The sequence below is a fragment of the Eimeria tenella genome, genomic scaffold (assembly GCF_000499545.2).
Source record: "Eimeria tenella Houghton genomic scaffold, Eth_scaff122, whole genome shotgun sequence".
Lineage (NCBI taxonomy): Eukaryota > Apicomplexa > Conoidasida > Eucoccidiorida > Eimeriidae > Eimeria > Eimeria tenella.
The window spans coordinates 74,802-95,540 of record NW_013541488.1 but is presented as its reverse complement, the minus strand read 5'-3'; the positions used below and the strand labels follow the sequence as shown (position 1 = coordinate 95,540).

The window sequence follows — 20,739 nt, the reverse complement described above, 5'->3', positions numbered from 1 at the left end:
CCAGCAAATTCCGGTAAGACTCCGACATGAGAGTGCATCAAATCTTTAGGGATTTAATTCAATTTGGTCTAAAGCATGGCCAGCTAGCGGCAGTTGGGGGGGGGCCCCTCCTGGGAGCCCTGGGGGCCCCCCTGTTGCCGGGCCCCTCGAGGGGCCCCCAGGGGCCCCAGGGCCCCCAGGGGCCCCCCGGGGGCCCCCAAAGCCTCAAAACCCAAGACGGACCTTTTCTTGTTTCTTTGTTCAGCAGCTATTTGAATGAATTTGAAAGAAATACTGAAAAGAACAGCACCCACAGGGCCCCGCTGCAGCTGGGGCCCCAGTGGACTGCGGAGCAGTGCAGCAGCAGCATAGAACTCATGGCGGCAGAAGAAGCAGCCGAAATCCACAAATTAAATGTTATGAAACAAAAGGCGTGGGCGCAGCTGCGCATGCTGGGGGGGGAGGCTCCAGGTGTACATACACCTGACGCGGGCGCGGCGTACGGCCCGCTGGCGCTGGCGCTGGCGCTGTTGTGACCGGGCCAGAATGGAGGAAAACGCCGCTAATTGCCATTTATTTAAACGCAATTGCAAATATTAATGTCAATCTTTCAATAAAAATGCATTTTTGAACAAGTTTCCCGAAAAAATCCCGCAGATCGGGAGAGAATTCATGTTTTTGAATGCCCGCCAGCTTTCGTTTCTGCACAGCCAAAGGCCAGTGCGTGCCGGTCGGGGCTTTGCCGCCTCACTTGCTTGTTTTATAAAGGAAATGAAATTGAATAATTGATATAAATAAATTTAATTATTTAAATTTCATTGAATTAAATTTAAAATAATTTAAAAGCATTAAATCCAATGGAAGTTCAAACAGTTCCTCCCCCGTGGCTGGCCCTTCGAGGCGTTTGTTTGTCTTGCTTTGTCGCTCTCCGGACGTTGTGGATTGTGGTTTTATTTTTTCTGTCATTTCATTTATTTTGTTTTTTCTTTTTTCAATTTATTTATTTATTTACCTTTCTGGTTTCTTCCTTTCTTCATTTGCTGCGCTTCCCTGCTGCTGCAGCGCCTTGCTGCGCAGCGCCATTTGTTTTTTGTTGCATTTGCTCTTCGCTGCATTTCAAGTTGTTTTCTTTTCTTCGTTGTCTGCTCATTTGTTTATTATTTGTTTTCTTTCTTTTTCTTTCTTTTATTTATTTTCTAAACCCCAATTTGTCTTCCCGCTGCTCTGTGGCGAACTCCGCCCCTTTACCTTTCAAATTTTGGGTTCTAGGGTTTAGGGTTTAGGTTTTGTTTTTTGTCCACTTTTTGCTGCTTTAGTCTTTACGGGACTCAACTTATGGCCTCGTGGCCCCCTAGATCAGCAGCAGCAGCAAGAGCTGCCTGCAACAGCAGCAGCAGCAGAAGAAACAGCTGCAGCGGCAGCAAGAGCTGCCTGAAGCAGCAGCAGCAGCAGCAGCAAAAGAAGCAGCTGCACCAGCAGCAAGAGCTGCTTGCAGCAGCAGCAGCAAAAGAAGCAGCTGCACCAGCAGCAAGAGCTGCCTGCAGCAGCAGCAGCAGCAGCAGCAAAAGGAACAGCTGCAGCAGCTGCAGCAGCTTTGCCTGTTACGTTATTCCAACTATTGATAACACTTGGCTTAACTCCAGCAGCGCGTCGGATCCTTTATAATTATTTAAATGTAAATAAATTATTATAAAAATGATATTTAATTTAAATTTAAATAAATTTAAATATTTAAAAACCCATTTAGCCGTTGAAGCAACTGGATCGGCCGCAAGGCCGCGGGCTGCATGCAGCTGCATGCGTTTGGTGAGCTCGCAGGCCGTAAGAACACGAAATAAAGGGTTAAAGAAAGCAAATAAAAGAAGTTTAATTAAATTAAATTAAAATTAAATTGAAATTTGATTTAAATTTAATAAAAACTGTTAAATAAGCCCATTTATTGGACGAGTTCGCGCTGCAGCGGTCGATGGTCTGCAGCCGGCGAAACGGCTGCTGGTGGTTCCGCTGCATCTCTTCCGTTTTTAAATCATTTTTTTCCGTTTTTGTTCTTTTAATTTAATTTCCAAAAGTTTAAATCAATTTAATCTCAACAACAAATGTAGGCAGCTGCTGTTTGCCGCTTTCGCTTCGAGCCGCTGCTGGCAGTTTCGCGTGGCGCCGTTTCGCTGGCGCTTTCCCCCGGCTGTACAGACAGCTTCTGCGTTGTAGACCCTTTATTTGTTTTAATTTGCATTTATTTTCGAATTAATTAATTAAACTTTCCAATTTTATTCCGCTGCTTTCCTTAAATGGCATAAACGGGCTGCGAGTGCACCATGGACGACGCCGAAGACCTGCAGCAGTTCCTCGCGCGGCTGGTGACGAAGAAATTCTGGAAAGCCAAACTAACTTGTGGGTCTTTCAAGTGCATCAAATAAAAGATTTAAATAAAACATTTAAATAAAAAGACAAAACCTGGCACTTAAGATCCAAGTTAAAAGAAACTAACTGGGCGAACTCGCAGCGCAAAACCAATTATTCAACTTCGCCGCAAACGAGCCTTTTTCGCTGCCTCGCGGCGCTGCAGGGGCTCCAAACAAGCCCAAGTTGCAGCATTATTTAATTGTAAATAATAATTGTTTAAATGTTTATAAATAATAAGTATTTAAGTATTTTAATTGACTTTTTCCGGGGCTTCACTGCCAGTGCGAATGGCCAGTGAAATCCCCGTGCTGCGGTGTACGTACACTTGAAGATCATTCAGCAGAGTCGCTTTTGCTGCAGATCTTGCTGCTGCAGTGCTGCTGCACTTTGCTCCGCAATGGCTGTTTGCTGCTGCTGCCTTGTGGCTCCCTGCTGCTCCTTTTGGCATCTGCTGCTCTTACCTGCTACTGCTGCTTCTGCTGCTGCTGCTGCTGCTGCTGCTGCTTCAGGGGCAAATGCGTTTCGGGCGCTGCTGGTTGTGGGGGTTCTGCTGTCTCTTCGCTACTTGGGCGCCGCGTGAGTCTTTTTGATTAAAAAAATAATAAAAAGAATCAAAGTTTTATTGTTTTATTTTGCAGTTTGAATTCCTTGCTGCTGCTTCTGCTGCACTTGAGACTTTTATAATTACAAGTTTTGGCTAAAGGCCTTATTTGCTTCAATTGATTTTTGTTTTTTTTGAATTTTTGATTTTTCTTTGTTTTTATTTTTCTTTTTTTCTTTTTTCATTTCGTTCTGACATGCATTTGGCTGCTGCTGCAGTTCCCCTTCTTATTTCATATTTCTCCTTTTGCCTTTTTGCCCTTCTGCTGCTGCTGCTGCTACTCCTGCTGCTGCTGCTGCTGTTGCTGCTGCTCCTGCCGTTGGTGCTGCTACTGCTGCTGCTGCTACTTCTTCTGCTGCTGCTCCTGCTGCTGCTACCCCTGCTGCTCCCACTCCTGCTGCTGCTGCTACTCCTGCTGCTGCTGCTTCTCCTGCTGCTGCTGCTTCTCCTGCTGCTGCTGCTGCTGCTGCAGCTTCGCCTCCGTCTTGGGCATATTTTTGATTTTTTGGAACTTGGGGGAGGGCGGGGGAGGGGCCAGCGCCTATTCAGTTTTCAACAGAGGGGCGAATTACTTGTTGGGGGACTTGCGGCTGCAGCGGATAGACCAGCAGCTGCGCAACGCGGGTAATTAATGGATTAATTAATTAAATTAAACAATTAATTTAGTTGTTTATTTATTTGTTTATTTGTCTTGTTTAATTCTGCCTTCGTTTGATCCATTTTCCTCGAGAAAACACTCCAAACTGTTTTGCTGCACTCGCTGCAGCAGCTTTTATGCTGCAGCAAATTAGCTGCTAAGCTCACGCCGCATGCAGCTGCCTCTTTGCTGCTGCTGCTGCTATCCCTCCTTGCTGCTGCTGCTGCTAGTGTTTCTCTACTGCTGCTGATATGCCTGTTTGCTGCTGCTGATATCCCTCTTTGCTGCTGCTGCTAGTGCCTCTTTGCTGCTGCTTCTAGGGCCTATTTGCTGCTGCTCCTAGTGCCTCTTTTCTGCTGCTGCTGCTGCTAGTGCACTGTACTATTCTTAGTATGGCAGAGGCTGTGTTTTACTACTTCTTCCGCTGGGCGCTTTTGGTGTTCTTGCTGCAGCAGCAGCAGCAGCTCCTGCTGCTGCTGCTGCCACTTGCTGCCGTGCTGTTGCCTTTTCTGTGGCAGTCTTTGTGTCTAAGTAGTGCAGTGTCTGCTACGTTTGCTGCCGCCTTGGTTGCTGCTGCTGCTACCAGTCTTGCTGCTGCTGCGGCTCCTGCGGCTCCTGCCACTGCTGGTGCTACCAGGGCAGCCGGTTGTAGAAGTTCGCTGCTGCTGCTGCTGTTGCTGCTGCTGCTGCTGCTGCAGATGCAGCAGTGGAAGACGACGGAAATGTTGTTGCTTACCGACCCCCTGTGGAGTTGAGGTCTCGGGACGCAAATAAGAAATGCCCTTGTGGTTCTGGGCGGAAGTTGAAGAAGTGCTGCGGCGTTTAGGTGTACGTACACCTTAGCTCTGGATGCAGATTTCCTTTTAATGCGCTTTTGCTCCTTTGGGGTTCTTCTGGGTTGTTGCAGTTGTGGGGAGTTGCCTCGGAAACTGTGACTGAGAAACCCTAAACCCTAAACCCTAAACCCTAGGTGTGTACAACAAAGGCGAAAGAGCAAATGACACTATTTGCTTCGTCTTCTCCCGATTCAGAAACGGCGGGGGCCGTCGTTTCCTCTTCAGTGGCTCTTCAGTTAAGTGAAAAACGCAGCGAAAAAATGCTTGAGAGATTGGCTCGCAAAGTAGCTGTAGAGTGCAATATAAATTAGTAAAATAGAATAACTAAAATAGAGGCAAGGGCGCAGCAGTAGAAAGCGTTAAAGGCGATTGGTAGGAGGAGAGACAAATGGGAAAGAGAATAAAAATGAAAACGAAGAAGCTGCAGCAGAGACGCAAAGAAAAGTACTTTTTAATATTCACAGAGGCCGACGTAAATAATTAGAGAAGACAAAGACAGACTTGAAGCAGCTGAGAAGTGATCTTGGTTTTATCTTCAGCTTCTAAATGGGAATGATGGAGAGTTCTGCCTGCAGATTGGCCCATGAAGTGAATCGTATGCTTCGAAAGCTGATCTGATTCGAATCATTGTTCATAATATTCGAAATGAAAACTAGTCTAAGACATTTTGTGCGTATTGCTTAAGATGAAGCGCACTTGAGGCGCACTCGCTCGCCCTTGGGTCTCAGGAGAGCAAAGCTGAATGCTGATGAGCAAGAAAGCTCAAGAGTGGCGAATTTGTATGTATGTAGCATGTGTGTGGTAATAAATAAAGAATAAGTGTTTAAAAACAATTAGCTGCTGCTGTTTCGTTGCAGAAGTACGCAGTGTCTTTCGGTTGCTGCTACAGATGTTGGCTGTCGCCGACAGAAAGCTCGGTACACGAAATCGGGAAAACCAGAACTACAAGAATGGAGTCTTTAAAAGTGCAAATCACTGAAAATGAATTGTATATTGAGCGCTTATTCAAGAAAAGAGGTGTCGAGTGGAAGAATATTCATATTATTCGGGCATTTGCTTGGGTGATATTCGTTTGCCGCCGCAGGCAACGTCGAGCCGCGGGCGTCTGAAGGCAAATAAATTATGCAAATTAGCTTTAAATATACCTTTTGTTTAATTGCATTTATTTTTTAAATATCGATTTGTTCGGCTTCTGCATTCTCATTCGCTGTTCTCGCGGTGAAGGGCTCCGCCTGAGCCACTGCTTGGTGTGCTCGCTCGAAGTCGATCACCGAGTGAGTGTGGGGGAACCGGCAGTCATATTTTGAACTTGAAACCCAGCTGGAAAACAAAATTCTCTGTTATTGTTTATAAAAAGAGAATAAAATTTGGCCGAAATTAGCGCGAAAAATCAGGAACGCTGCCGGAGCTCGCCGATGCTGACATGGCGGTCTGCCGTTTGCGGCTACCGGGCCTTGCTGTCTGAGCTTAGCTTTAGCACACTTGCTTAAAATGTCACACCACTCTTCTTGAAATTTAATTCTTTACGTTTACATTTCTATTTATTTTTGAACGTGAAGAGCTTCTTCGAAAGAAGCAGAGAGGCAGACACGCAGCCCGACCTTCACGATGGCGACTGGCCGTCGGCTGTGCCTCTCTCCAGGCATAATGTCCATCTTTTTGAGTTTTATTGCAGCTATAATTCTTATTCTTGGATCTTCAGATGTAGTTGAATCATATTTAGACACACTAAATGTCACAAGGAGGTTGCGGCGATCCAGAAGCCGCTATGTGCTCAACCCGCCCGAGTCGCCTGCCCGGCGCGTGAAAAGGTCTTCTTCTCTCCCTTCTCGGTGTGCCTTTCCCCTGATCTTTACCTTCTTTAATACATTATGAGCCTACAATTGCACATTTTACAGCAAAGCCAACCCCTAACCGAGCCAGAGACAAGCACAGCAGCAGCCCACCGTAGGCACGTCTGCTGGCTTGTGATTCATGTATGAACTGTTTCTGCGGTCTTTATCCTCAGCCTGCCATCTGGAATGACTGATGAAGGTAAATCTAAATATCCTTACTCATGAGTTTTCAGCTTTATCCCCCGAGCAGGAACACGGGTTTTGCTGCGCCGATTGTCTCGGTGCTGTCTCGCTGTCTACACCGCAGGCCTGCTAGATACGCTAAGACAGGCAAGTAGAACATCTTTTGTGTTGCCTTTTGCGTTTTTTGTGTTTGCAGAAGTAAGCTGAACTTCCAAGAGGCCCCTTACAGGGCAGATCAGGCCCCTGCAGTGGCTCACAAAGCCATCGTGACTCTGCCGTTCTGTTGGCGGCAGAATGGTTGCAGACGGTTACCTCTTATGTGCAGCAGCACCGACGCTTCATCACTTCCGCTGCTTCTGCTGCAGCTGTGTTCCTGCATGTCCGCGTGTTTGCCGTTTATCGCAGCAAGAAGCGCTCAAAGCTCCCTTGGAGGACACTGGACCAAGAGGTGAAAACATCAAGACAAGCAGCAGCAACAACCCTACTTCAAATAGCAAAACAAGTTTAAATAGCTATACAATCATGAATAAGCTGTTTAGAAAATAAAATGAGGTCGTATGTGCTCGTAAACGCTCATGCAGCTTGCAGAGCATGGCCTGTCATCCGAGCCACAAACGAAGAGCCTTTGCATTCAAAATTCATGTTTGAATATTTTTCCTATTTTTAAGCCTCAGATTATGCTGGTTTCAACAGCATTAGCCGTAGACTCTAGTTGTGTTGGCCCACTGGGTTTTGATTTGCTTTTGCAGTTGAGAAATTTCTGAGCAGCAAGCCAACAAAGGCTGCACTTCTGGCTGCGGTGACTCGACAAGTGGACTTCAACTTGGGGCCCACAAGTGAAATACCTATGCAGAGCTGCGGCGCGAACTCTATGGCTCGGATTTACAGCCCCGATGAGGTGGTGCGCCGCCTGAAGCTGACCAAACCCCCTTGCCTTGGCCCGGTAGAAGACACCATAAGGGAGTTCAACATGTTTGTGACAGAAAACGGAGAAGCAATGGAAAAAGTGCGAGAAAATATCAAGCCAAGGCCGCACAAAGCCTTTAGACTTGCCTATATTCAGTGGTGGGTCTTTAGCTTCTGCCTTCGACTGCGCTTGAGCTCACTCAAGGCTCTGGCCTGCAGCCTTGTATTCTTCTGTTCTTCCCCCAGCCCTGGCTGCAGCTCATCCTTGTGTGTGTAGTTTTGCTGCTGCCCATTATTCTGTGTGTAGTTTTGCTTCAGCTCATCTTTCTCATGTAGTTTTGCTGCAGCTCATCTTTCTCATGTAGTTTTGCTGCAGCTCATCTTTCTGTGTGTCTTTGCGGTTTGGTGAGACTCAGGAATGCGCTAATGGTGAAGCCCAACACGCTGGAGCTGCTGGCTGCTTTTCTGAACGAAGCTCAGGGCTTCCAGGCAGACGAGGTGGACGGGGTGACGATTCTGCTTCAGGAAAACATGAAGTTAGATTCGCGCAGGGAGCAGCAGATGCTGACCAACATTCAGTTTGTCTTGAACCTCCTAAGTACAGACCCCAATTGGGGCACGCCGAGCCTGGCTTACTTGGGCAACCTGATAGGAACGCAGGCCCAAGCTTTGCTCACACCCAACACCCAAACCATCATTCATGTTATGCGTGAGACGCACACGCCCGTGACAGTCTGCAAAGCGGAGCAAGCAATTCGCAAGAGAGAAAAAGGATTCGTGGGAGCTGTCTTTGAAGTTCCCCAGATGGGCAGACTGGCCGTCATGGGGGGCCACCTTAAGGGCTGGAGTGCGGAGCAGTTTGAGAACGTCTTTCCCGAGCTCATCAAGTTCTGCGGCAGCAGGCAACTAGGCAAGGCTTTCAGTCCTTAAATTGGATGCCGTCTTCAAGTTCCTAGTGCTGCATCTGATATTGCATAAACGAGGCTGCATTTATACAGAATTCGAGTTGTAGCGTGTCTGGAGGTAGATGTTTCTTGTTTAAAAAAGGAAGAAGTAACGCGTCTTTCACATAATTCTTCCTATAATGGTTTTGCCTGTGATTGCATACTCACCAGGGTTAGACTCATTCTCTTTGGGAGTTGTCTTTGGGGCCGATTTCAACGAACATTTTCACGCTGAGTCCCTAGCACATCTCTACAAGACTGCTGCGACAGAGAGCGCACAGTATCCCATTTTCGAAAAGGCACAGGAGCTTCCAGAAGATGTTTGTGAGGCCTCCCACTTGGACCCCACGCACTGCTCCCCTCACCATCAACATCTTTTGAACAAAGGAAAGAATGATTAATGTGAATCCGCTTTCTGACGTTGTGCATTTCGTTGCTCAGCGGATAACCTCAAGATGACACATCTACTTATGGAGGCTCTGACCGAACCCCTAGACATTATTGACAGCACCTACGTGCCTCTTCTCTGGTCTGTCGACAGGCTAGGCAGAAGCGTCAATATTGAGGGGGCCCCCAAGACAATCCCGGCATCTATGCGGCATCTGGGATTCCGCACAATAAGCACCTGCTACAGGGCAGGCATTACCTACAAGTGGTTGCGCGGTTGTCGCTATCCCAATGAACTTCCCAAGGAAGTAGGCAGTGGCAGTCTGTGGCAAGACCTGCTGCAATTCTTTTTCGTGATCACTTAGAGGTGCACCACTCTGTGCGAATACATTATGTGCTGTTTGTAGGAGGATCCAGATCCTTGAATGCCATCAAACAGTCTTTTGTAGCTCCTCGCCTACTTTAGTGCATTCCCACTAAGCTGTGTAAGTCTTGTTCCAATGTGCTGAAACCTCTCTTCATCCCATTACTGTGTGTCGCGGCGACTCAGGGACACTCACCGTTCAGCGTGCTCAAGCGTTGCCTGGCCTCAAAAGTGTACACTTCAAATAGAGGCGCAGGATACCTCGACAGAGTGGCAATCCGTTTGCCCACATCCAGCACTGCAGTGTTGGACCGCATTATAGAAGTGGGGAGCGCAGGGGAGTCGCTGCCGGCAGTATTTGCTTCGATTCGCAAGGGCGTTCATGTGTACGACCTCCGGAGCGACCACTTGATGGTAGGGAGCATCATTGAGTTTCTCAAGCTCGACTAGAAACAGTCAAAGCAAGTGAAGTGAATGGGCTGCTGCTGTTGCTGCTCGGCAAACCATTTCGCAGTCCTATTGACAGCCTCTGCAGCGGCTCAGCAACAGACCGAACTGTGCCAAGCGTCCAAAGGCTCTGTACGTTTCTTCTGCCGATACCTGCGGGGGACGCATGCAAAGGGTTTGTGAGCCGGACACTTGATCGGGCGTGGAGTATGCGTTTTGGAGCTTTACCGTGACGCCCTCGTCCGTTGTAGTGAAACTAATTGTTTGAAATTTGCTATTCTTACCGGCTCATCTCGGGACTGTCAAGGAATACAAAAGGGATCCTTTTGTGTTCTGTCCGCGTCTGATTTTTTGTGTATGCTGTACATCTTGAATTGACCCCTTCAGATGGTTTCCAAATTATCTGAAGACACCTTTTATCAAGCTTTCGGCTTATCTGCTCATCCGGCCAGTGCCCACAAGCAAAGCCAAAAATTCTGGGGCGGTCCTACTGTTATATTCATATTTCCGCAAAATAACAGTAGAGTAAGTCTGCCCTATTCGTTAACTGCTGCAGCATTTTTTTGCTGCATTTTTATTCTGACCTTACCAAAGACCGGCAATCTCCAAAACTCTTGCGGCGCCTTCCCTTTACGTGAAGGCTGACGTATGGTAACTGCTTGCGCAAGTGAGGTAGCTCGCCCTGATTGCGAAATTAGAACAAGTTCGAATTTTAGCCTATAGAGCCTCTGTGTCTCATATAGGTAGAGAACATTACTTGCACGCCGCCCACTGGTTGCCACAAGGGCCGCATTCAAAGGTGAGCTACGGGGCTGTTTCCTGAGACTACCTTCCCGGAAAGCGTCCAATTATACAGATAATTGTAATGTGGCGATTGCCCCATCGCAGATGCTATCCCTTGCTTGTAATTAATCACCAATATAGGCTGTTGCATGGCAACTGTGGAACCTTGCCGTGCACAGTTAGACTTGTGGCTTTGTTTGGAAGAAGTTGAGGATTTCATTGCGCGTTGTAGCGTGAGCATTGATGAAGGGGCACAAACAATTCCGGAAAGTGCTCCGAAAGAAATATTTCTATCGTGTTATAAGAACTTTTATGCCTCCCTGGAAATGAAGTGAGCGTCCTCTTGCAAGTCTGGTTTTTCTCCGCCGGGATAGATTTGGCTTAGCGGTATCCTTGAAGCAGATAAGTATCTAGATTTTGTGGGAGAGCACTGATTTAGCAGTGAGTAATTAAAATGCTGTAGAGGGGTTCGGGGGCCTCTGTGCAGATGAGCCTCCGTAAACACTGCTACAGCCTTAGCTAAGCACCCCCCTCCTCAATTGATGAACGTCAGGTAAGTATCATCTCAATTTGGAATGGACTGGCTTTATTTATGCAAGGCATCCTTGCAGAGACAGCGTTGCTTCCTAGGACCTCCAAAATATTCGCAGCGTCGTTATCGGACAAAGTAGGAGAAACATGGGCAGTATCGAAGATAGCTCTTGGCTCGTTACACACTAACGCATATCTCTGAATTCACTAACAAAGAAGAAGAATTGCACACGCAGAGGTGGCAGCTGTATGCTGTGGTCTAGGTTAGCGCCATTTCAGACAGACTGCAACAGTGCTTATGTGCAGAAAACTGCGGAAGGTAGGAGTAACAAACACTGTTAACTTCTGCAAGCCGCATAAGGGCTTAAAGAAACACGACAACGCAGCAAGGACTACAATTTAATTCGGTCTTTACGGAGCAAGCTTTGGTGGAACTGAAGGGTCAATCACGTCGTCAGCGATTAGTAGCAACCAGCAATTAGGGACGGAGACTGTCCCTTCGTAGAGATTGTTTCTGGTGAAAAAAGAAATGCAGCATTCATATGCTCTCCTGTTCACCCTGCCCAGCTCCCACTTGAGTAGCCCTATTCTCGTACGAGACTGAGGGAGGCGCTTGTAGCCATATGGAGCTTTGCTTAGCACCTATCGCCCTGAGCTTGCCCAATGACGGCCACTAACACGTACAGTAGCGTCTGCTTCACACTTTGAGTTGTGGCACGGAGCTTCCTTGCCATGAATAGAGCCTGCTGCAGAGTTCCAGCCCAGCGCTCCGCTGGTCTTACAGGCACAGCACTGGTGCTGTAAACGCTCGCGAAACTCAGAGAAGCTCGCGCCAAAAAAACCATAAAAATTCCTATTTACATTTTTTTGGCGCGTCTGCGCCTGCTTGTGGCTTGATTTCTCATGCGGGGTAACGAGCGTGCATCACCATACCCAGCCAGACGAACAAGAGCGGCCTAGGTTGACAAAATCTAGAATAGACCGCCAGGGCAGACCTCTCCTACACGAAAAATTAATTCTGTAAGAAAGTTGAAGCAGCGGCGTCTGCGGTTTCAGGGGATATTAGGTTGCAGGCTGTTGTTTATCGTGGAATTACAAACTTGCATTCAATGAATGCACTGCTGAGGCAGTGCGGCTACGAGAAGACCCTTTGTTGGCGAAAAAAGCAATTCGCGCAATCGGCTGACGATATATTAAAATATTTGTGGCCAGTGAGAAAATTTGGGTACTTGTCCAGTGGCCGGGCTGTGCACGGGTATTATGCTTTCCTGTACATATGCTGCTGAGAGCGTATGGGTCTTGCCTGCGCACTGCGGTTCTGTCTTGGCGCGAAATTGATGGCCGATATCTTAAAAATATATAAGGTAATCATACTCTAATTAATTATCATTCCGGTGCACGGACCACCTGCACAGTCTCTGCGGTATTGGAATGCTGACAACAGAGCCGCTTCCGAAGGGACTAGTGAAAAACCGCAGCGAGCACGCGTCCCTCTCGAGTGCCCTAAAACACAATCTCGAGAAAAAGAATTTATAAAATTAGAAGTAAAAGTATTACCAACGTCTAGTTCTCACTTTAGACCGGTTGAGTGGGGAGCGTAAGAGGCCCCAGGGCTGTTGTATAAGGTCGCACGGGGAACCCTCACAGCCAAAACACAACATAGAGCCTTATCGCAAGGTCCCTTGAGCTGACAATAGTGAAAAGTCTTTTTAAACGTAATTGGGTGATTCTCTGCATACTCTGCGGGTTTTCCTCTCAAATCCGTTCCCCTCTAGGAGGCGGAGCAGCGAATGAGTGACTCCGCGTATCGCTGTGGAAGTCGCGTAATGTTTTATTGGTGTAACTTGGCATTATCTTCGTCGTGAGACTCCCAAGTGGAGCTTGATCTGCTGAGACAGATTCATGCCCCGCCAGACGATGGTGTGTGGTATTCTTCGCCGCTCGCCCCTCTTGCAGCTTCTGGCAATTTTGCTGCCGCAATTTGCCGCGAACGGGCCCCTGGCTTCTCTATCTGCAAACAAAACAGCGGTTATCCGGGTTCCTCGGAAGGTGGTGGATGGCTGGCAATTGAATCAGGCCACGGTTGGGGAGTTTGAGGACCCGCATGCGATCACCCGTCGAACTGGGACCAGAGGACGCAGTATGACCCCTGTTTTCTGCACAGTTCTCAGCTTCATCATCGCTGCACTTTTCCTCAAAAGAGCCCGACGGGAGAAGGAAGGCAGCGTAAGTTGCAACATCTCCAGCTTTCCGCAGCAGCAGCAATCTAACTGCACATACTTCAGCAGCAGCAGCGCGAGCCAAGCGGCATGAATTAACCTCATGGGGGTCCGCAGCTCAGTGGGAACTGCCAGGAATTCGCGCACTTTGAGAAGACACGCAGCTGGAGCCGCTGCTGCAGTGACTACTGCTGCTGCTGCTGCTGCTGCTGCTGCTGCTGCTGCTGCTGCTGCTGCTGCTGGAGAGGGAGCGTCTTGCCAGGCTGCGCAACAGTGATGAACGCCACATAGTTTCCTGTCCTGCACGAGTTCAAATGGACATCTTTCACTTTAATCTGCTGCTAGAGTACATGGAAAGCTGTGACGGCCTCGACCACCGCAACACGGAGTGTGGCTTACAGTGAAATATATGCCAGTCAAACCATCTGTTTTCAATGGCTCTCTGTCGCTTGCAAAAATGCTTGGAGGCTGTGGAGTTCATGGCTGTTTGCATGGCGTCTTTGAACGGTCTGTGTGGGCATCAAAGTAACTTTATGGGGCAAATTGAGCAATTAAATGAAAATAATGTGCAGTAAATCTGCAGGCGCATTTCGTGAAATCCCCATATGCAGCCATAAAGCGAGAACGATACACTGCCGATCACTGCCACGGAGGCGAAGCTTAGATCTTGAGGCTTGAGGCTTGGGGTCGAGGGTCTAGGGCTTTATCACACCGATTGAAAGGGCCGGCTGTAGATATGGATACACTTGCGGCAAAAGTGGGGGCGTTGCCCCGCAAAAAATTCTCATAATGGTTCACTCAACCAGTGAATGCGCCGCCGACCCACAGGCCGTGTCTTGTGTCTTGGCATTTGTTTTTGTATTCACGCTGGGTCCTACACTTTTGTTCGTTCGCTGCATCCACGTGTACGTTACACTGCCTCTCTGTGTGCGCGGGTGGCTGCAGGAATATGATCCAAACGAAGAGTGGTATTATCCGAGCTCGCCAAGCAACAGCCGCCCTGCCAGCGCCAGCCCCTCAAACTTCCAACAGGGAACCACGGTGGACAACCCGCCAGACTCCGAGCACCCAGTCGAGAGCACATTAACCGCGAGCCAGCTGGACATTCCCACCAGCGAACTGCCCAGTGTCTTTGGGGATGCGTCTTCCTTGCCATCAGAAGATGCCGAGCTATACAGAGAGCCAACACCAAGCAGTGATTCAGAAGACGACCAGGAAAAAAAACCCCAACCGATATTGGGAGAACAAACAGTGGTGCGTACGGCCATAGCAGCACAAGAAGCAGAGATACCAGTAATTTTAAGGCACTGAGGGATATTGGATTTTCGTGAGCTGCACATTGTTAAATAGGAGAACATATTAAATTGTGTTGTCTGGCTGCTGGAAACGTGCTAAGGAAGAGCTTTGTGAAGGTATTTGGCAGCAGCACTGGTGCGATGTGGTGGGCTGCCACAAGACTGAAGTGAAGCGGATCTAGGTCCCTTTAGCTCTCCAGGTGGCATACGAGGCTGGTTGGGGGATATACTCGTGTGCTTGTGAGCGGCGGAAAGGAGAAGTGCCCATCATGGCCCCAGCAGCTAGTCTTTAGATCCAGTGGCCTGTAGTGTCGACTATAGGGATTGCGATTGCGTGTTGTTTCGCTTTATTGTTACTGAGGAAGTGCAGATGGTACATCTTTGCAATAATGTTCTTCACATGCTCACTGATGAAAAAGTCATATGCAAAAGTTTGGGGGCTATGTGCAGCACTTGGCACCTGAGGGGAGAACCCGGCTGTTCTCCTTGTTCGCGTCTAAGGTTTGGCCCGATCTGCTTCAGGCATTTTCCCCTCGATTACGGAACAGTGACCATACAAGATATTCTAGTTGTGACATCTGCAACAGAGCGCAAGCTGACGGGGCCTTCCTGTGTGTCTATTAGGTCATGCGTGGTGGCATGAGCCGACCATACTGCTGCCCTTGTTTTTGCATGTGCCCGCGTAAGGAGGAGACTGCTACTCAGCATTTCTGCATGTTGTGTGCTTGGAGAGAGCGCAATCATAGTATATTGCGCCAAACAACTAGCGTAAATCTCGACTGAAGCACCTGCTTGCTTCCTATATTCCAACATTCTTGTGTGACCATCCTGGCAAGCTGCATTTGTACTGGTATGAGACGCGCACATACGGCACAGAAAGTTAGTTGGGGCATAACGCTGAAGCGGAAATCGCAGTGTGGCATCTGATTCATTTACATGGGGGTGCAGACCTACTTCTAAAAGGAGCTCTTATAACAGAGGGGTCTATGCATCTATAGAAATACTTTCTCAGCCAGCGCCTCATGCACACGATTTGCTATGAGACATACATCACAGTTTTACATTCTGCCCAGCAACCTCCAGTCTGCAGCCTAACGAATAAAAAGAGCAGTGGTAAGGGCTTCGTAATGACACTAAGCAGGAGATAAGGCTCTCCCGCATGGCGAGCGTATCTACACTTCAGACATAATCAATATATTGCAACGTTCGAAGTTTCTTTATTGCTGGCTTTACATTATAAGTTCAGCATCTGGGTTTGCAAAGCATGCATGCCAGTGTTATCGGACGGGCGGCGGCAGCACTTGACTCATTCTGATATTTCCCAGCCCTAGCTAATGGCCACGCGAAACCAGTTTCGTGCACATCGTTAGGAAAAGCTACTAGCGTGTTAATGTTTGTGTCCTTAAATGCCATCTATCTCTCAGTTGCCCTACGTGAATAGATTGACTGACGATGGTCGGGATCTTTTTGGAGGTGCAGGGATGTCGCTGCACCCACAACAAATGCTACTTGAACCTGCGTCTGTAGGGACTAATTCAACTCACTCATAATGCAACAACTCTCGAGCTTTTGGTGGATGGTGGTAGGTAGAAGCAGCAAGGCAGCTCCTTAGACAGCGTGAAAGATGGAAGTGATTGCGTAGGCTACAGCGTGGCACCAACTCGATGCGGCAGCGGGAGCGTGGCACCAACTCGACGCGGCAGCGGAAATGTCAAGGCCACCAAGGCGAGTGAATGCATCGCGACGGAATGAAGGGTGTCATGGGCTTTAGTATGACGCTTCAAGCATATGGGAAGCGTGTTTCTGTAATCCTCTGCATATCATGAGAAAACGGGTGCTGCTACACTTCAGCGGCCGACGTCGTTGCTGAATTGTTCCCGCAGCTAGTAAGTTGTCTTTGCAAGTGTGGCCATGGACTGTTTCGTGGTATCGTCGGTTGGTCCCTTTGTTGCTGCGTCTGCACTGTGTAGTCTTACGCTTGGACACAAGAGCAGCAAAGTTTGCTTTGCTCGCTGTGGGTGCAACATGTTTTGCGTCCGTTAGCGCATAAAGTAATGTGCAGAAACTAGCTTCAACATGCAGCTGGCCCTTCAAACGTTGCAGTTCAGGTTAACTTCATGCCTCTTCCTTTCATGTCGTTTGCGTGTGCTTGCATACAGCATCTGGGGTAGATTTAATACTTATATGCAGTAGCCGCTTGACCGGGTATGGCGAAATTCTGGGCTTTGACTCCATACACTGTGGGTCTCGGCGAATTCGGAAGGTTTATCTTTCATAAGATTTGAGCTGTGAGACGTGATGCGTGCAACAAAAACAAGCCCAGAGTACGGCCTTTTATTGTGTCCTCAGCATGGTAGTCGCCAACGCTGCTGCCCGTTTTTGTCGTAGCAAGTACGTTGCCTTAACTGATGTGCGCTGCAGCGGTGAACACGCTGGTGACAATCCGGAACTTAGAGTATCGGGCATATTTTGCTCCCATTTCCCTGTGATCCAGCGCTTCTGTACTGTGTATAATAGAACAGATGTTGAAAAGGCCACTATTCTTGCAAAACTGCACGTTATCTAGTTTCGGCCTTGCTTGAGGCACTGCGATGGTACGATCGCAAGTGACGCTTGGAATATGGCGTGAAGCTGTCTGCACTCTGACTGGCTTTTTCAAGTGCAGCCGGAAAACTAACAGAAAGTGTGTTTTGTGCATACCAGAGAAACAAAGAGTCACTGCATCAGGCGTCTGTTTTCTGCTTTCCTCAGTCCTGAGGTGCATTGAGCAAAAGATCCCTATAGGTGCCCTCCGCTCAATGCCTTACTTTCAGCTCTTCATAAAATATTGAAGAATGAGCTCTGGCGATCGTACAGTCATTCTATGTCTGATAAAAGGTCTTTCAACTCCATCGTTGATACAGTTGGTGGGTTGTCCTGTTCGAGCTTTCTACACGTAGAGACTCCTCTACCACATACCTACAGGCCAGCCATGCAATAGGTTCATCATTGCATGCCAAGCTGTCCTCTTGTCTGATTGTGGCTTAGCACCTTAAAGTATTTTAATTTCCCTTCGTGGTTTGCCTGATTGGTGGCGTAGAGAGGAACCAGCGAGGAATAACGCTACCAGAGCAGAATCTGAGTTGCGCTACCGCGATATAGCATCTTTTTCTCAGACAGTATGTTTGTTTCAGTGACGTGGATGTATTCAAGCACTATGCTTCCAGATAAAAGGAACTACTTGGGCTGTTGGCGTGGTCGTAGAAACTGAATTATTCGGATGCCTTCAGACGATGGCAACAGCAGTTGAAACCTTGCCATTCAATTCGGCGTCATGCAAAGCTTCGATGAAGAGCCAGCACCTTTGAAGCTGACCTGCTTTTCTGCAACCTAACATGTCGTACAGATAGTAGGCACTTGTGTTTGTTTTTGTATAGTCCTGTGTAATCGCTACAGAACTTGCCGTCATCACCCACTCGCTCAATTTGCCTGTCCTGCCCGGTTACATTGCACCAGCACAGCTCCTTACGTGTGTCTAGTAAGTGCCGTACTGCGGATATTTTTAGTGCACTTTGAAAAAGCGGTGGTCGTGCATGCGACTCCGATTTGAATTCTGCGCACGTCAACTCATTTACGTAGCACGTGGGCCGCCCTCCTCGCTCTCATCAGTAAAAGCTTTCGTGGGGTTTCCTCATATTATCAACAAGAATGTGTGTTGTCGACACTAGATAACGCTGAAAGGCCTGTAAATCAAATAGGAGCCATTTCTTGCTTGCTCATGTGATGCAGGGAGAATCTGCTGAGCCGCCGGCAGTGCCTGATAACACTTACTTCCATAGATTCCACGCAGATCTTTGGGGGAGCATTCCTGTAAATATTTTCGAGGGTCAAGTGTTTAGTACAAACGTATTCTCACTTGATCAGCATGCGGTCGGACGCTGCAGTAGCTGTACCTTGTTTGACGTAGCTTGTGCGCTTCCATCTCAGTTTTTCGGTGCTATCAGCTAAGCAGCTATTGCAATTACACAATCTTGCTAAAGATGTATTTTTGAAGCTTTTCAGTGGGATCGTATACTATAATTCTGTTGGATGCGTAGGTACCTGTAAACCCCATGGCATTAAAGGTACGCAGAAGCATTCAGGAACCCGGCCAAGTAGCTTGTGCGTCTTCACCCTAGATTGTCATTAACTGGAGTTTTGGTTCCGAAAGAGATAGCAAGCATTTCACTCACTGTGCCCGTGGGCACTTTTGCCGCGCGAAAGTTTGCGCCGATGTACATACTAGCAGCGGTGGTGAAGTGAAAAGTTCTGCGAACAGCAGTCATTTCTGACCCGTGTTACCACTTTAGGCTACTGTGTTTGCGTGCGAGGCGCGAATAAAACCTAAATGCAAATGCATTTTACCTAATGCTTGGGCTCACTTCTGGCCACGTTTTTCATGGGAAGACTAACTGTCAAAATCGTGAGTATCTGCAGCATTTCACCCGTTTCCTCTCAAGGAAGCAAATTGTTTGAAGCGCATTCATCTTTGTGCTCACAACGATTGCTTAAAACTCCGCTGAAGCCGGTAGAAAACAGGCTTTCTGAACAATGGAGCAGCGAGTAGGCTACGCATTTGCTCAGTTCTCCAGTTGTAGAAGATAGACCGGAATCGATGAGAGAGCTGAAATGAGATTCAGCATATGCCTTGAGTTGCAGAAATGCAGATGCATATGACGGGCCGGTGCTTCTGTAAATCCAGGAAGTGCGGCAGTTGTACCACTTTGCAAGCCTCTTTTCAGAATTTGAACGTTTGATTCTGGGGTCCCCAGGGCAAAAAGGAGTGAAAGAGAGGCTCTTGAGCATCTCTCACGCCCTCGCTGGACCAACCAAAGTGTCATTCCGAGATTTTATGTCACGGCAGCGTGTGACTTGAAGTGCGGAGACCTGCATTGAGATCAATTCTGACTTTTGCAAGGAAACTGCACTTCGATTTGCTGAATTGAAGCACGGCAGCCACTTTTGAAGTATAGAAAACGTCTGGCGGGCTAGAGGGGACGCGTCGTAACAGTTAACATTATATCTCGTAATCTCCCTTTTCTATGTATGCATGTACCGGTTGTGTCCGGACAAGTGATCGTGTAGCCTTTTCACTGCCTGTCACTTCGCGTTTTCATGTAACGAATTTTGTGAGTTTCGCTGTATCTTTTGGAGCTACACGAAGTACGACGTGCTTAAGAGAACATCTAGAACACTCGAGGCTTGACTGGAGCAGAGCGTGAGCCTGAAGAACACCCTGCACTAGGAAATACGCATGCTTGGGTGAAAGTGAGGACGAGGGACCTGTGCTTCGAAGAGGCGAAATGTACAGACAAGCGAAATCCACTGAGTCGCTGTTGCTTCGAACTGGCGCGCTAATGGAGTCAAGGCCACGGATGGTTTTCTCCCTTCTGAAGTCTGTACGTTGCGTAAAAAGCAGACTCTGCTCACGCCGTAGGCTGATATTGTGCAGTGCGGTTGCACTGCAACAATTTTGAACGTGTGTTGGCTTAGAATCATCTGCTGAAGCGCACAGTTTTCCCTTTCGGTACAGGATGTAGGCCTTTACTGTTGCTGACATCGATCCCAGTCCTATACTCTTACCTATGGAAAAGCATGAGCCTTATCTTCGCAGCCAAGGCTCACGGATACAGTCTTTCTGACAATGCGACACAGCTGTGTCATGACGGCGTGCATATTTACTTGCTTTTGAGCAGTTCTATGATGAACGTTGTGTCAAACGGTGCGGGAATGTTTCTTGAATGTGTGCTGTTGCGCCATTTTTAGCTCGTGCGTTGGTTTCGCGATTCCTCTGTAGTAAGGCTGTTTTACTCACGAGCACAATTTGGCATTGCATCTACTGCTCCGCCATACTTAGTGGTCTTCAAGCATAGTCGTTGCCTACCTGTGAGAAAGGCAAACCACTTGATAATTTAGAGCGAAAAACTGATTGATTTAGTTGCACAAAAGCTTTCTAGTTGCTTTGCAACCGGCGCTCAGCGAGTACGTTGCTACCAAACCGCCCAAAAACTTGACACTGCGGGAGCAAATAGGACATGCGCCGTCATCAGTGCCCTCTCACAGCAAGTCATACAGCTTCTGCGGTGTTGCGGCAGAAGGGTGAGGCTGGCGGCTGGGTGCATTAGTTTCACACATAGAACAGACTGGTGAGTGATCCTTGCACCTGGAAATCTACAAATTTGCCGAACCTTCAGTCCGTGAGTCTGCCAGCGAATTAGTGCGTTTTCACGCGCACTCTGGCACTTATAAGAGTGCCGCCTTGCCCTGCTGTACCCTGCATTCCGTTCAGTCTAAGCCTCCGAAGTTTCGCCGTTTTGTTTCCAATTCCGTTTCGTCACTTTGCAGTTGTCGGGACTTCGTGCGTTCAGAAC

General features: G+C 48.0%; 4 protein-coding genes across 4 annotated transcripts; all 4 read left to right on the top strand.

Annotated features, from left to right (window-relative positions):
• Positions 1–2,294: 2,294 nt before the first annotated feature.
• ETH_00010395 (uncharacterized protein) lies at positions 2,295–4,700 on the top strand (the record flags this gene model as incomplete). The annotated part of the gene is made up of 5 exons (XM_013373173.1): positions 2,295–2,370; positions 2,892–2,958; positions 3,456–3,607; positions 4,319–4,430; positions 4,652–4,700. 5 exons carry the CDS (start codon positions 2,295–2,297, stop codon positions 4,698–4,700), a joined length of 456 nt encoding a protein of 151 aa, XP_013228627.1.
• A 1,777-nt stretch (positions 4,701–6,477) lies between these two features.
• Positions 6,478–8,310, top strand: ETH_00010390 (uncharacterized protein; the record flags this gene model as incomplete). Its single annotated transcript, XM_013373172.1, has 5 exons — positions 6,478–6,490; positions 6,599–6,672; positions 6,880–6,922; positions 7,224–7,539; positions 7,797–8,310. The coding sequence occupies 5 exons, from the start codon at positions 6,478–6,480 to the stop codon at positions 8,308–8,310; spliced, it is 960 nt and encodes a 319-aa protein (XP_013228626.1).
• A 469-nt stretch (positions 8,311–8,779) lies between these two features.
• On the top strand, positions 8,780–9,525 carry ETH_00010385 (uncharacterized protein; the record flags this gene model as incomplete). The annotated part of the gene is made up of 2 exons (XM_013373171.1): positions 8,780–9,019; positions 9,262–9,525. The coding sequence occupies 2 exons, from the start codon at positions 8,780–8,782 to the stop codon at positions 9,523–9,525; spliced, it is 504 nt and encodes a 167-aa protein (XP_013228625.1).
• Positions 9,526–12,753: 3,228 nt separating this feature from the next.
• On the top strand, positions 12,754–14,366 carry ETH_00010380 (uncharacterized protein; the record flags this gene model as incomplete). Its single annotated transcript, XM_013373170.1, has 2 exons — positions 12,754–13,062; positions 14,001–14,366. 2 exons carry the CDS (start codon positions 12,754–12,756, stop codon positions 14,364–14,366), a joined length of 675 nt encoding a protein of 224 aa, XP_013228624.1.
• Positions 14,367–20,739: the final 6,373 nt, after the last annotated feature.